Source organism: Eumetopias jubatus, unplaced genomic scaffold (genome assembly GCF_037043125.1).
Source record: "Eumetopias jubatus isolate StellerSeaLion01/CBP00866 unplaced genomic scaffold, mEumJub1_p1.0 scaffold_10, whole genome shotgun sequence".
Taxonomy (NCBI): Eukaryota; Metazoa; Chordata; class Mammalia; order Carnivora; family Otariidae; genus Eumetopias; species Eumetopias jubatus.
The window spans coordinates 78107594-78121148 of record NW_028274816.1 but is presented as its reverse complement, the minus strand read 5'-3'; the positions used below and the strand labels follow the sequence as shown (position 1 = coordinate 78121148).

Here is a 13555-nt window from a genome sequence, read left to right as displayed (position 1 = left end):
GAGCCCTTTCCTGGGTTCCCCCTCAGTGGACTCGGCTGGCCCCAGAGGACTGACGCCGTGGGGGGGCCTGAGGCTTCTCAGGCGCACTCCCCGGGACAGTGAGGGTGGAGGGGCGGTTTTCTGGGCAGGCGGGTCTTTGGGGCCTTTCAGATCAAACTCTGACATCCCAGCTCCGTCGGGGAGCCGAGGTAGCCCCTAAGACGGCCTGATCACATGCGCGGAGGGCGGGGCTGACTTGGGGGACTTCCTCTTCCTCCGGGGGTGGGAGGAGCAGACAGTGCCTCCTCTCCAAGTGGGCAGGACACTTGGGCCCCAAGCAGGGCCCCCCCAATCCTCTTTCTTGCCCGAGTCCCACCTCTGAGGCCGCTTTCCCCTTTGGAGGGATTCGGATCTGGGGACTCCCACTCATCTCTGAGCTGTTCAGACCCCTTTTCCTTCAGAGAATCGGGTCCCCTATAACCACTGCGGGCTAACCTGCAGGGGAGAGGAGGCCGCCCGGGAGGGAGGAGGGCACGCGGGTCTCGGCCTGGTCCCTGGACGTCAGGACAAGGGGGCGCTGAAGCCTGCCCGCAGTATGCTCTTTAACCTCTGGCTTCAAACCCCCATCTCCCTGTTTCACCCCACCGCCCCCTTCTGGATTTCCCTCCGAGCTTCTGGATGTTTCTCCTGCTTGGCGCCCTCCCCCCACCCTCCACCCACCCCTTCCATAAGCATTCAGAGCCAGCCACACGCCAAGCTCTGCGGCGGACAGACGCTGGGGGGCCAGGGCCCTGCTGTCACAGCCTGGTGGGGTAGACAGCCACGTGGGCTGTGGGACAAGAGCTGGGGCGGGGGGGGGGGGGCGCTATGGGCCGAGCCAGATGCCCGCTCTGGCCAGGTGGCAAGAAGGTGGACAGGGATGGGATTAGGATTGGGGTCGAGCACCAGTGAATGGGCCTGGGACCAGAGACGTTGGAGCGGAGGCCCCCATCTGCCCTTCGGAGCTTTCTCCTCTGAGCACGGACACCATATGCTCCTCACCGCCCATCTTCCGTCTTGAGATATTCTTTTCCTGGGTCTGGACGAGCCCCGAAGGGTTGACACCCAGCTAACGTTTCTTTATCCCCCATACACAGAACTCCCAGACCCTCCCTCATCCTGTTGAGGGTCAGTCCTTCTCCAGGGCCCTCAGCTCCGACGTCCCCCTTGCCCAGAGACCTGCCAGGCTGCCTGGCTGGGTTGGGCCCCGTCTGAGGCTCACTCAGCCTTGGCTGTCCCTGCCGTGGGCTGTGTGACTCTGCTCTGCCGTCGCCTGGCTACCTCTCAATTCCCCGGCCTGGCCACAGGGCCCGGCACCCAGCAAGGCCTCCGCTATCACCTGGGAGGGAATGAATGATCACCAGGAACACTCTCGACTCATTTGCCCCTGGTTCCTTGAGCTTCGTTTCTCAGCGAGCAGGGTCTAGGTTGTCCCCAGCCCCAGTCCCTAGGCCCTTGGTCGGGTTTCTACGAAACTTGCTGACTCCTTTCTCTCGCACCAAGTTCTTCAAGGCCTCTGGGAATGCGGGATGAGGAGGTCTTTGGGGTAGGGCTTTTCCTTCCAGGCGCAGAACCAAACCCATCTCATTCTTCTGCCCCCCACCTTCTTTTTCTTAGCTTCCAAAGAGGCAAGGTCAACATCACAAAGATCCCCTAGGCATCTTCTCCGGAGCTCCTCCTACTCTCATACCAACTACCATTCATAAACCCATCACTCACTGGGGCTAGACGGGTACTGAGCACTCAGGCCAACAGTATATATGTGTTGATTATCTGATAATCTCCCACTCCCAACTGTGGGGAAACGGCCCCAACCCCACAGCTCAGGGAGCTGGTACTTAACACACTCAGCACATATTCATTGAAAGAATGGATGAGTAAGTGAATTCAGTCAAAGTTTCTGTTGGGACCCCAGCAGCTGGGTGCTATGAAAGCAGGTCCCAGAGCCCCTCACCCAGAGGGTTACCCATTTGCCCATTCTCAAGGTTCATTTGGAGTGTTGGACTTTTATGCAAGCCCTTGAGGATAGAAGGAAGAATACAATAGTCCCTGCCCAGATCCCTTGAACACAAATAAATGCTCATTGTGAAATATTTGTACCCCCAGGGAACCTCACCTCCACCCCAACCCTTCCCTGTTTTCTTTCTATATGGGAATTCCTTCTATTCATTGATTTAATTTACCTTCACGGGCCACACAGAATCTGTTCACCGTGATCTCACATGTATCATTTAAAAGGCATAGCAAAGGGCGCCTGGGTGGCTCAGTTGGTTGAGCGACTGCCTTCGGCTCAGGTCATGATCCTGGAGTCCCGGGATCGAGTCCCGCATCGGGCTCCCTGCTCGGCGGGGGGTCTGCTTCTCCCTCTGACCCTCCCCCCTCTCAAATGCTCTCTCTCTCATTCCCTCTCTCAAATAAAATAAATAAAATCTTTAAAAAAGGGCGCCTGGGTGGCTCAGTTGGTTAAGCGACTGCCTTCGGCTCAGGTCATGATCCTGGAGTCCCGGGATCGAGTCCCGCGTCGGGCTCCCTGCTCGGCGGGGAGTCTCCTTCTCCCGCTGACCCTCTTCCCTCTCATGCTCTCTATCTCTCATTCTCTCTCTCTCAAATAAATAAATAAATCTTAAAAAAAATCTTAAAAAAGATAAAAGGCATAGCAAAAAGTTTGTAGGAAAATATGGTAAAACATTAATAGCAGTTGCCTCTGGGTTTTGGGTCTATGGTTCCTCTGTTTCTTATTTTCCACAATGATTTTACAGAAGAGTTCTATTTTCATAACAAAAATTTTTTTGACAGCATCTTTTTCACCATTCTCTTGACACACCTGGAGCCCCTTCCTTTCTGTGAGAACAAGTCTTACTAAAAACAGAAGGTTTGTCCTCAATCCCAGGCCCACCCCCCTTCCCAAGCCCAGCTTGGCTTGAGACTAACATGCACACTCCATCAGACTCTGAGCTGGCTTCCCAAGAACCTTAGGATCCCGGAATCTTTTTTTTTTTTTTTTTTTTAAGATTTTATTTATTTATTTGAGAGAGAGCGAGCAAGCACAAGCAGGGGGAGCAGCAGAGGGAGAAGCGGGCTCCCTGCGCAGCGGGAGTTTGATCCCAGGACCCCGGGATCACGACCTGAGCCAAAGGCAGTCACTTAACCGACTGAGCCAGCCAGGCGCCCCTGTGCACCTCTCTTCCTAACAACACGTTTAATACTGTCTTACTGGTAGTTTGCAACTGACTGTGATGGAAGTATTTACAGCCATGGAAAGTGGCAGATGCTGTGTGCCGATGTTGGGGTCCCTCTGCCCAGAGCTGGGGTTAAACATTTAGCAGCACAGCACTGATGGATAGGGAAGGTGGTTGTTCTGAGGTATACAGAGTAGTGCTGGATCAGGACAGTCGAAGACAGAGAGGGGTTGAAGGGTGGAGGGACTGGAGGTAAGAAGGACCTCAGGAAGCTGTCACGTGGTTCAGACAGCAAGCAACGAGGGTTTGGTCTGGGAGTTCCTGAGGAAATCAGTGTTTTAGTAACTGGACCTTAAAACGTGGGTGGAACCTGGGGGGAAGGTAGAAAAAAGAGTAAAGGACATTCCTGGGGCGCCTGGGTGGCTCAGTTGGTTAAGCGTCTCGTCTGCCTTTAGCTCAGGCCATGATCCCAGGGTCCTGGGATCGAGTCCTGCGTCGGGCTCCCTGCTCGGCGGGAGCCTGCTTCTCCCTCTCGCTCTGCTGCTCCCTCTGCTAGTGCGCTCTCTCTCTCTCTCTGTCAAATAAATAGATAAAATCTTTAAAAAAAATAAAAATAAAATAAAAAGAGGAAAGGGCATTCCAGAAACGGGGAGCCCTGAGGGCAAAGGTGTAAAGGAAAACGTGCTGAGTGAAGACAGAAAGAGAGTCCCATCAGTGGTTCGGGGTGGAGGCCAGACGTTGCAAACAAGAGGTGGAGTGGGGGAAACGGAGGCCCAGACCAGATCATGGAGTCTGGAATCCGTGCAGAGGAGCGGGGTCTTTTCTCTTGCAGCTAATGGAGAGGCAATGCCAGTCACTGATGCCGCTGGGCTCAGGGGAGCTCACACCAGCCATGGGGGGCAGAGGATCAGAATGAATCGGCGGCACACAAGAGTTTCTAGAGCAGGAAACTACTCTGATTGGTACTATAGTGGTGGACGCATGTCATCACACATCCGTCCAAACCCAAAGAATGTACGACACTGAGAGTGAGCCCTGTCATAAACCACGGACTCTGGGTGATCACGGCGTGTCGGGGTAGACTTATCAACCATGACAAATTTCAAAATAGGAGGTTTAGAAAGTCTCCGAGAGTAGATATAAACTTATTTGGCGAACTTCTTTCTCAACAGAACATGGGTGCCTTCCAGATGATTACCCTCTGAGAAAGAAATGAGAAAATAATGAGATGGGCTGCCAGGACAGCTTCCAAAAGCAAGGAAAATCTACAGAAGGGTCTCTGGAGAGTTCTTCCCGAATGTCTGAATTTTAAACTTGCTGAGTAGCTGTAACCCCAGAAGGTGGGAAAGAATGTGAATTGCCATTAAGATAGGATCTGATCAATTGTATTCAAATCAGTTCTCAAGAAAGAAACTTCTATGGGACCTAAAGGGGGACCTCTGTATGTAAACCATAAAAAGAAAAAAAAAAAAAGCCAGAGAGGTTCTCCAATAATTGTCAGGGGAGTTCTGACCCAGGATTATCACTGTTCCAGGATTATTATTAGCCTTCTCCTTTTTTTCTTCTTCTTCTTCCTTTTAAAGATTTTATTTATTTATTTGAGAGAGAGAGAATGAGCGAGTTGGGGGAACAGAGGGAGAGGATCTCAAGCGGACTCCCCACCGTACATGGAACCGGACCCTGAGATCCTAAGCCTGAGCCTGAGCCAAAATCAAGACTCAGATGCTTAACCAATGGAGCCACCCAATTGCCCCTACAGGATTCTCTCTCTCTCTCTCTCTCTCTCTCTCTCTCTTTTTTTAGATTTTATTTATTTATTCATGAGAGACAGAGAGAGAGAGAGAGGGAGGCAGAGCGGGGATCCTGACACGGGGCTCGATCCCAGGACCCTGAGATCATGACCTGAGCCAAAGGCAGATGCTTCACCGGCTGAGCCCCCCAGGCGCCCCTACAGGATTCTTTTTGAAGGGGAGACAGACTGGCCTCTTCTACACCGAAGACAAATCCTCTTAGAGCTGTAATGTGTTAGTTATGAAGTACATGCAGTCAATCCCCTTGCCTGATTTCAAGATTCCTGGACTAGATTTTTCTTATAGAAAAGAAAGGAGAGATGGACCGGATGAAATAAATGTTCTGTTGCCCTTTGCCATTTCAGTCCGTTTATAGAGAAGTTGATATTGCCACTTTTTGGTCCATCTATTGTGAGTCTGGTTAGCTTGAGCCAGGTGCACCTTTATGCAACAATGAATGGATCTTTACAGTGTACCAAATATTTGCCAGGCACAATTTTAGGAGCTGTGAACCCAGCAATGAACAAAATAGACAGGTTCCCAACTTGATACGGGTTCTCTTCTAAAGGGGAAATCCAGACATTAGCAAAGCCATTACACAAATAAATGGATATCAACAGTATGTGGCAGATGCTGTAATATTTGCTACGAGAACACAGAACACGAGAAGGTGACTTAGTCTGGTAGGTCAGGAAAGATTTCCCTTAAGAAGTAACTTGACTGGCAACATAAAACGTTAGGGCTTACGGAGCTGAGGACTCTACCCTGGATCGTGGTGACTCCATACATGCAAGGCTAGGGAGGTTCTCCCAGATACTAAATCTCCTCTCTCTATAGTCCTATACAGTATTTTGCCTTTTTCTTTCCCTGAGTGTGTATAACTCAGTCTTCTATCAAGATGATTTGTGCCTTTTTCAGTTTGAATGGAAGTTCTTCGGGGTTGTCATCACTTGGCGCCCTTGCAGTATTGTGGGACTTGTGCCTATTTAGGTCAGCTAGGACGCTTCGCCAATGTCTCAGGGGGATGAACCAGTGAAGACAGTCACATTATGCACCGGAGATATTGCTATACAAACATGACTACTTCTTTTTAAGTAACAGCTTTTTTTTTTTTTAAAGATTTTATTTATTTATTTGAGAGAGAGAGAGAGAATGAGAGATAGAGAGCATGAGAGGGAAGAGGGTCAGAGGGAGAAGCAGACTCTCCGCCGAGCAGGGAGCCCAATGCGGGACTCGATCCCGGGACTCCAGGATCATGACCTGAGCCGAAGGTAGACGCTTAACGACTGAGCCACCCAGGCGCCCCCAAGTAACAGCTTTTTTGAGATACAATTCACATACCATACAATTCAGTTATTTAAAGCGTATAATTCAGTGTTTTTTAATATCTGAAGAATGCGACCATCGGTCCAATCAATGTTGGAACATTTTCTTCACCCTAAAAGTCATCCTCTGCCCCTTTCCCCGTACCCATGAGCAGCCACTCTCCGTCTCCCCATTTCCCTCTAACCTCTCAACACTAGGCAACTGCTAATCTATGTTCTGTCTCCGTGGATTTGCCTATTCTGGACATTTCATGTAAATGGAATTATATACTATGTGGTCTTTTGTGACTGACTTTCACGGAGCATAATGTTTCAAGGTTTATCGTTTTTGTTGCTGAATAATATTTCATTGTATGGATATACCGTATTTGTTTTATCCTTTTTTTTTAAGATTTTGTTTATTTGACAGAGAGAGAGGGAACACAAGCAGGGGGAGTGGGAGAGGGAGATCGGTTGGTGGGCATTCGGGTAGTTTCCGCTCTTGGCCTATTATGAATAATGCTGCTTTGAACATTCCTGTATGAGTTTTTTAGATTGAGGTGAAAAATCACATGATGTAAACCTTTTTACATCAACAATTCAGTGCCATTTAGTGCATTCACAACGTTCTGCAACCACCATCTTTATTTAATTCCCAAACATTTCGGGGCGCCTGGGTGGCTCAGTTGTTAAGCATCTGCCTTCTGCTCAGGTCATGATCCCGGGGTCCTGGGATCGAGCCCCGCATCGGGCTCCCTGCTCGGCGGGGAGCCAGCTTCGTCCTCTCCCACTCCCCCTGCTTGTGTTCCCTCTCTCGCTGTGTCTCTCTGTCAAATAAATAAATAAAATCTTAAGAAAAAATTCCCAAACATTTCATCACTCTAAAATAAAACCCCATACCCATTCCCCCATCCAGCCCAGCACCTGGCAGCCACCAATCTACTTTCTGCTTCAAGGGATTTACCTATTCTGGATACTTCATATCATTCAAATCATAGGGTATTTCGTATCATTCAGATCATAGGACATGTGACCTTTAGTGTCTGGCTTCTTTCCCTTAGCATGGTATTTTTGAAGTTCATCCAGTTGAAGCACGTATTGGTACTTCAGTCCTCTTTTGTGACTGAATAATATTCCATGACATATATCGACCACACTTGATCCATTCATCTGCTGGTGGATATTTGGGTTGTTTCCACCCCTTGGCTACTGTGGATGGCGCCGCTGTACATACTCTTCCACGAAGACGGGAGCACCTGTCCTTAATGATTTGGGGCATACAGCTAGGAGTGGAATTGTTGGGCCGTAGGGACAATACGTCTGTGAGAAGAGCCGGTTTGGGCTTGAAACAACGCGCCCCGGCAGCTGGGCTTGTTTTCGGGTTTGCTTTTGTTTTTTTAAGGGAAAGGTGGAGATCTCAGACAGTCGAGTGGAGGGAACTGGGAGCGAGGCCGACCATGCTCCGTGAACTTTCCTCAGCTGAAGCTAGCGTTTGCAGCGCCCATCGACCGCGTCATGGCATCCCTCGGATCCCGGGGAGGGCTTCCACGCCCAGCTGTTTGGCCAAGCTCCGGCTGGAAACCTGGAAACTGGAGGGAGGAGACTACAAAGTGTCGGGGAAGGCGGCCGCCGCCCTCCCTACGAGGAGGGCCGGGGAAGTACAGACCGAGAGACATGTTGTTTCCCGCTTCGCGGTCCTCTGCCATGGCTTAGGGAACGTCAGTGGAATTTAACGCGCCACTCGTCTTTGCCCAGAGTTCTTTCTAAGGGCGCTCGCAGACACCTGTTTTAGCCACGGCAGGGAGCAGCTGGGGGCAGAGGAAGGGAGAAAGGCCACGGAAGCCTCCCTGGAGCTCTCCAGCCGCCCCAGGGAGCCAGGCGCCCCAGGGCTTCCACAAGATGGTGGCCGCCACGCGGCCGCTCTAGCTCGCGGCTGGAACTCTATGGCCGAGCCGCGGCCGGCCGCGCAAAGCGGTGAAGCTGAGATGGGCGGTAACCCGACCACACTAGCGCGCTAGGAAGTGTGAGCGGAAAGAGCCCTCCCGCGCATGTGTGGAAAGGGGGGGATGGGCTTTGAGACGAGGGGCCCACCCCGCCGTGCAAGTTTTCTGAAACGTGTGAGTCGTTTAAGTCCAGTTAAAGCCGAGGTGGGGCGTTCCCCAGACGCATGCGTCCTAGCCGAGACCAGCGAGACAGTAGCGTGGTCTTTTCAACGCCCGGCGTACAGCCGACGTCTGAGGTGGAAGGGGCGGTCAGGATTCCCATCACGCATGCGCATCGAGGCCGAGGCGTTTTCTTCAGAGGGTGTGGAGTGCAGGGCTCTTCTTTGCGCAGGCGCAACTCCTGTCCGGTAGGGCTAGTGGTCTATCACGGGAAGGGAAGAGGAGGTTGAAGGGCTTAAAAAACCGGGTGCGCCTGCGCACTGCCTACGGGTGGGAAGAGCTCGGGATTTGTAAGGGGCGGGGTCACGCATACGCGTCATTGGATGGGTAGGTGGGAGGGAGGGTGGAGCTCGGGGAGGGTCTGTGCGCTTGCGCAGTGCGGGGGTGGAGGGCGGAGGGGATAAGATAGCACGCTTGCGCGGCTGTCACAGGGCTGCTTGGTTGGTCAGTGGGGAGTCGGCGCCTGCGTACTAAGACCCGTGTGCAGCAGCGGCGGCGGCGGTAGAGGCGGCGGCGGCGGCGGCGGCAGCGGGCTCGGGGGCAGCGGTTGGGCTCGCAGCGAGCGGACGGGGTCGAGTCAGTGCGTTCGCGCGAGGTGAGAGCGGGCAGGGCGCGCGTGCGCGGAACCCTGGCGTGGGCCTGGGAGTAGAGATGGAACTGCGCGAGGGTCGGGGAGGGGGCAGAGGGGAGCGGCGGCCGCCGCCGCCACACAGGGTTCGGTCCGCGAGCCGCGCGAGGTACGGAGAGGCGCGGGCGCGCGCCCCGGTTGGCGCGCGGGGTGACGGTTGGGGCCGGCCGGGTGACGTTGGAGCGACGCAGGGCGGGGGACGGCGAGCCGCGAGGCCGCCACGCGGGAGAGGCCGCCGGGCGGTCACGCCGGGGCGAGGGCCGGGGGCCAGATCGGCCCGCCGGGGCAAGGGGACCTGGGCCGTTGAGAACCGGGCGCCGCGCGGCCACGTGAGGTGGGGGAGGGGGCTATTCGGTGAGAGGGCATGTGGGGGGGGGTTGGCGGCCGGCCGGGGGGGGAGGGGAGGCGGCGTGGCTCCGGCTTGGCGCGGCCTTTGAGGAGGGGGTGCCGGCGGCACCGGAAGTGTCCCCCACCGGAGGCTGCCCTCGGGGTCGGAGGCCTCATGGCCGAACGTGGACGGGGGCCGCATGGTAGCGCGGGGACCCCTCCCCCCCCAGATCCCGGCCACCGGAAGCCCCAGGAGGCCACATGGTGGGCGGGAGCCGGCCACCCCCCAGCGCGGGGAGAGGTGGTCCTCGCGGGCGCCCAGGGGACCTTGGAATTTTGGGGAGGGGGGAGAAGCCCGAGCCGCGGATCCTGATCACCCCGGAGAGCCCGCTGCGGGCATATGTTAGCGCTTCCCCGCCCCATGGGCTCCTGGAGCTCTTCCCCCAACTCCGATGTGAAGTGAGGCGGCCCGCCAGGTGTAAGTAGCGCTCTCCCTTGCTGGGTGGCCGGAGGAACGGGGAGAGCCCGGGCGATTGGACGGCAGCCCAACTCTTGGGGGTCGTGCCGACAGCGCCTTCACGTCCCGGGCGGAGAGTTCCCCGCCGAGATCGGTGCTCTTCACCTTGTCACTTCCTGCGCCGCGGTGTCTGGTTTGGGAGCGCTGACGCCGCCAGCCCAACAGAACTTACACTACTCACTCCCACCAGCCTTTTGCTTTCATTTTATTGTCATTCACCACTCCCCGATCCTCCACTTTCCGCTGAGCCTACAGGCCCGGCCTGAAAAGCCGACAGGACTGGTGCATCCTGGGAAAAGGGGGAGGGCCCTCGCGGAGAGGCCGGGTTCCTGGGTTCCCTTTGGGAAACGAGATGGAGGTGTTTGGCAGGGGGGAAAGTTAGAAACAAGTTTACTTTTTCTCCCTCGGCTGTGTCTGCAAATGCGTGTTGGAGAGGCGGGAATCCCCCAAAGAGGCCTTGTGGTTTCCTGTACCAATGACTGGCTTGTGTGTGGATAGGGTGGGGGGTGTAACAGACGGGTGGGGCCCTGTCCTCCGGTCTCCACCCTCCCCTCGGCCGCCCCCCCCACGATAGCCCCGCCCTTTTGCTGGCTCATGGCTGCTCACCTAATTATAGCCCTGGTTGTGAGTGGGGAAGAGGGGTGGTTGGTTTCAGTGGCAAGCAACACCTGAATCTTCCCCCTCCCAGGAATCAGGCCTTTGTCCATTTCCCAGGTTGGACATCCTAACTGCCTGGAGCCTTCCTTTCCCAAGCCCACCACTTTAGCTTTCGTTTGGGCTGGGGGGTCCAGCCTCTGTCCCCCTCCGCTCCCAGACACGCACCAGTTCTTAAGTATTTGTGGTCCCAGTCAGTATTTAACCTGGGCACGTCGATTCTCTTTTAGGTGGATGATGGAAGAAAAGGGCTGTGGGAAGAAGGAAGCCGTGTTTCCAGGGAGGAGTGAGGTGGATTGAGACCTCTGTTGACCTCCGTCCTGACTGGCTCGGGTTTTCTTTTTGACTCTAGTTGGAATCGAAGCCTCTTAAAATGGCAGATGACTTGGACTTCGAGACAGGAGATGCAGGGGCCTCAGCCACCTTCCCAATGCAGTGCTCAGCATTACGTAAGAACGGCTTTGTGGTGCTCAAAGGCCGGCCATGTAAGATCGTGGAGATGTCTACCTCCAAGACCGGCAAGCACGGCCATGCCAAGGTTAGACCTTGACCTCTCTGCACTTCCCAGTCCCACGGGGCTCCCGGCACAAGCTGTCCTCAGTCCCAGCCCTCTCCATTCCTTTAGCCCTGGCTTACCGTCCGTTTCCTCGCGTTCAGCACTCAGCCCTGGACACCTTTCACCTGTACCTTTGTGAGGCCTTCGGCTCTTCCTTGGTGACCCTTCTTTTCCCCAGCCTCGTGTGGGTCTCTGAACTTCTCTAGGTGCTCTTTTCAGCTGCTCCTTCCTTCGTGGCTTTCACTTTTCGTCTCTTTTCCCTTGAGTCTTCGTTCCTGGGGCTTCTCCAGGCCTAATGCCGGAGGCAGCCTTTCTTGGAGGGTGCCAGCAGACCTCTGAGCCTCCAGGCCACCTTGCTGGCCCACACTCCGCACCAGCTTTCCCTTTGGTCTCTGAAGCGGTGTCAGCCGAGTCTCTTCCTGCCCCTCCCCTTGAGTTCCCTGAGCCGCCCCCTGGTTTTCTTGGGTCCTGACATTCTCGCTAGTGCTTTCCGTGTCAGTAAGGTTTTTCTCCCTTCGGAAACCTGACCTGCTGTATCCTTGTTGGGTTTCTTAGGGTTTTGGTCCCTAGTTGGTTTGTCTTCCGTGGGCTTGGCGTCCATCCTGGCTTCCCGCCTGGTTTTCTGATTTCCTGTGGGATCGTTCTCCCCGAAGTCCTCCTTCGCGCCCACTTCCTTTCTCATTCATTCTTGCTTTCCCAAGTTCTGCGCCTTTTACGCGGATGTCCAGACGCTCTTTCGAAGGTTTTACCTAGACTCCCCCCCCCCCCCCGCCCCCGCCCCCGGTTCCTGGGTCAGTGTTCCCATAGCTCAGGGCACCTGGCCGCCCCAAGCCTGCCCCGTGGTTTCCCTGGTCAGTCATCCCCAACCTCAATGGGAGTCTGCCTGCAGTTCTGGGCAGAGGCTTTATCTAGAGTTTGAGTCCATGGGCTTGATTCCACCTCCGCTGATTTTGCTCTAACAACCTAGTCTGACTTCCCCCGACGGGGTAGCACGTGCCTTTCTCTCCCCCTTACGGTTTGGTTGGGTTTCTCTCTCCCGTGATGCGTACATACAGGTTCACCTGGTTGGTATTGACATCTTCACTGGCAAGAAATACGAAGATATCTGTCCGTCAACTCATAATATGGATGTTCCCAACATCAAAAGGAATGATTTCCAGGTACGTAAGTGGGTTGGTGGTTTGTTGGGGGGGGGAGTACAGATTGACCAGAGGGGCTTGTGCCGGGAGAGGGGGAAGCAGGCCAACGGGGAGTGTGCCGCCCCCGTTTGTCCTCAGACCCGTTACCCTCCACCTTCGCGGGCCAACCTTGCACTTCCTTCCCTCTTTGCCCCCAGCTGATTGGCATCCAGGACGGGTATCTATCACTGCTCCAGGATAGCGGGGAGGTGCGAGAGGACCTTCGTCTGCCCGAGGGAGACCTCGGCAAGGAGATTGAGCAGAAGTATGACTGTGGAGAAGAGATCCTGGTACGCCGCCCCCCACCTTGGGCCCAGCTGCAGTCTCTGTGCCTTGTTCTCAGAGCTCCCTTCTGACTCTCCCCTTTGCGCCCGCAGATCACGGTGCTGTCTGCCATGACAGAGGAGGCAGCTGTTGCAATCAAGGCCATGGCAAAATAACTGGCTCCCAGGTGAGTGTGACCCTCTGGCCCCTAACCGTTCCGGGCTCCCTTCCCGGGGACGGGGCTGTCCTGCCTCACCGGGTCTCTCTCCCCTCCGCAGGGTGGCCGTGGTGGCAGCAGTGATCCTCGAGCCTGCAGAGGCCCCCTCCCCCAGCCTGGCCCAGCTCTGGCTGGGCCCTAGGCTGGACTCCTCCTCCTCCACAATTGACGTTTTATTTTGGTTTCCCCCACACGCCCTCAATCTGTCGGGGAGCCCCTGCCCTTCCTCCTGCTCCCTTGGCCAGGAGCGAGTGACCCCCGGCCTTGGCGAAGCTGCCCTCCTGTTCTCTCCCCCCGCACTACAGCCCTGGTAGGGGAGAGGGGGGTGGGTGCTGCTTGTGGTTTAGTGGGTTTGTTTTGGTTTTGTTTTTTTTTTTTTTTTTTTTTAATCCAATCTGGAATCAGAAAGCTGTGGATTCTGGCAAATGGTCCTTGTGCCCTCCCCCCACTCATCGTCCCTGCACTGGTCCCTTGTTTCCCCATGGCCCTTTACCCCAAGCACCACCCCACAGACTGGGGACCAGCCCCCTCCCCTGCCTGTGTCTCTCCCCAAATACCTTTAGCTGGGGAGGGAAGAGGAGGAGAGGGGAGGGGACCTGCCCCCTCCTCAGGCATCTGGGAGGGCCCTGCCCCCATGGGCTTCACCCTTTCCTGTGGGCTCTCTCCCCGACAACATTTGTTAAAATCAAACCTGAATAAAACTACAAGTTTAATATGAAGGCCCCAACTCAGTTGCTTCTTTGAATTAAATGGGTGTTGGA

At 55.0% G+C, this 13555-nt stretch overlaps 1 protein-coding gene across 3 annotated transcripts; it reads left to right on the top strand.

Annotated features, from left to right (window-relative positions):
* The first annotated feature begins 8617 nt into the window (after positions 1-8617).
* Positions 8618-13513, top strand: EIF5A (eukaryotic translation initiation factor 5A). Of its 3 annotated transcripts, none has more exons than XM_028125030.2 (6): positions 8618-8641; positions 10932-11117; positions 12191-12295; positions 12472-12603; positions 12691-12764; positions 12856-13513. In XM_028125030.2, exons 2-5 carry the CDS (start codon positions 10953-10955, stop codon positions 12751-12753), a joined length of 465 nt encoding a protein of 154 aa, XP_027980831.1. In that variant the 5' UTR covers positions 8618-8641; positions 10932-10952; the 3' UTR covers positions 12754-12764; positions 12856-13513. The 3 variants fall into 3 exon arrangements, with proteins under 3 accessions (XP_027980831.1, XP_027980832.1, XP_087884140.1); XM_028125031.2 differs by lacking the exon at positions 8618-8641 and adding an exon at positions 8887-9048; XM_088028014.1 differs by lacking the exon at positions 8618-8641 and adding an exon at positions 9392-9415.
* Positions 13514-13555: the final 42 nt, after the last annotated feature.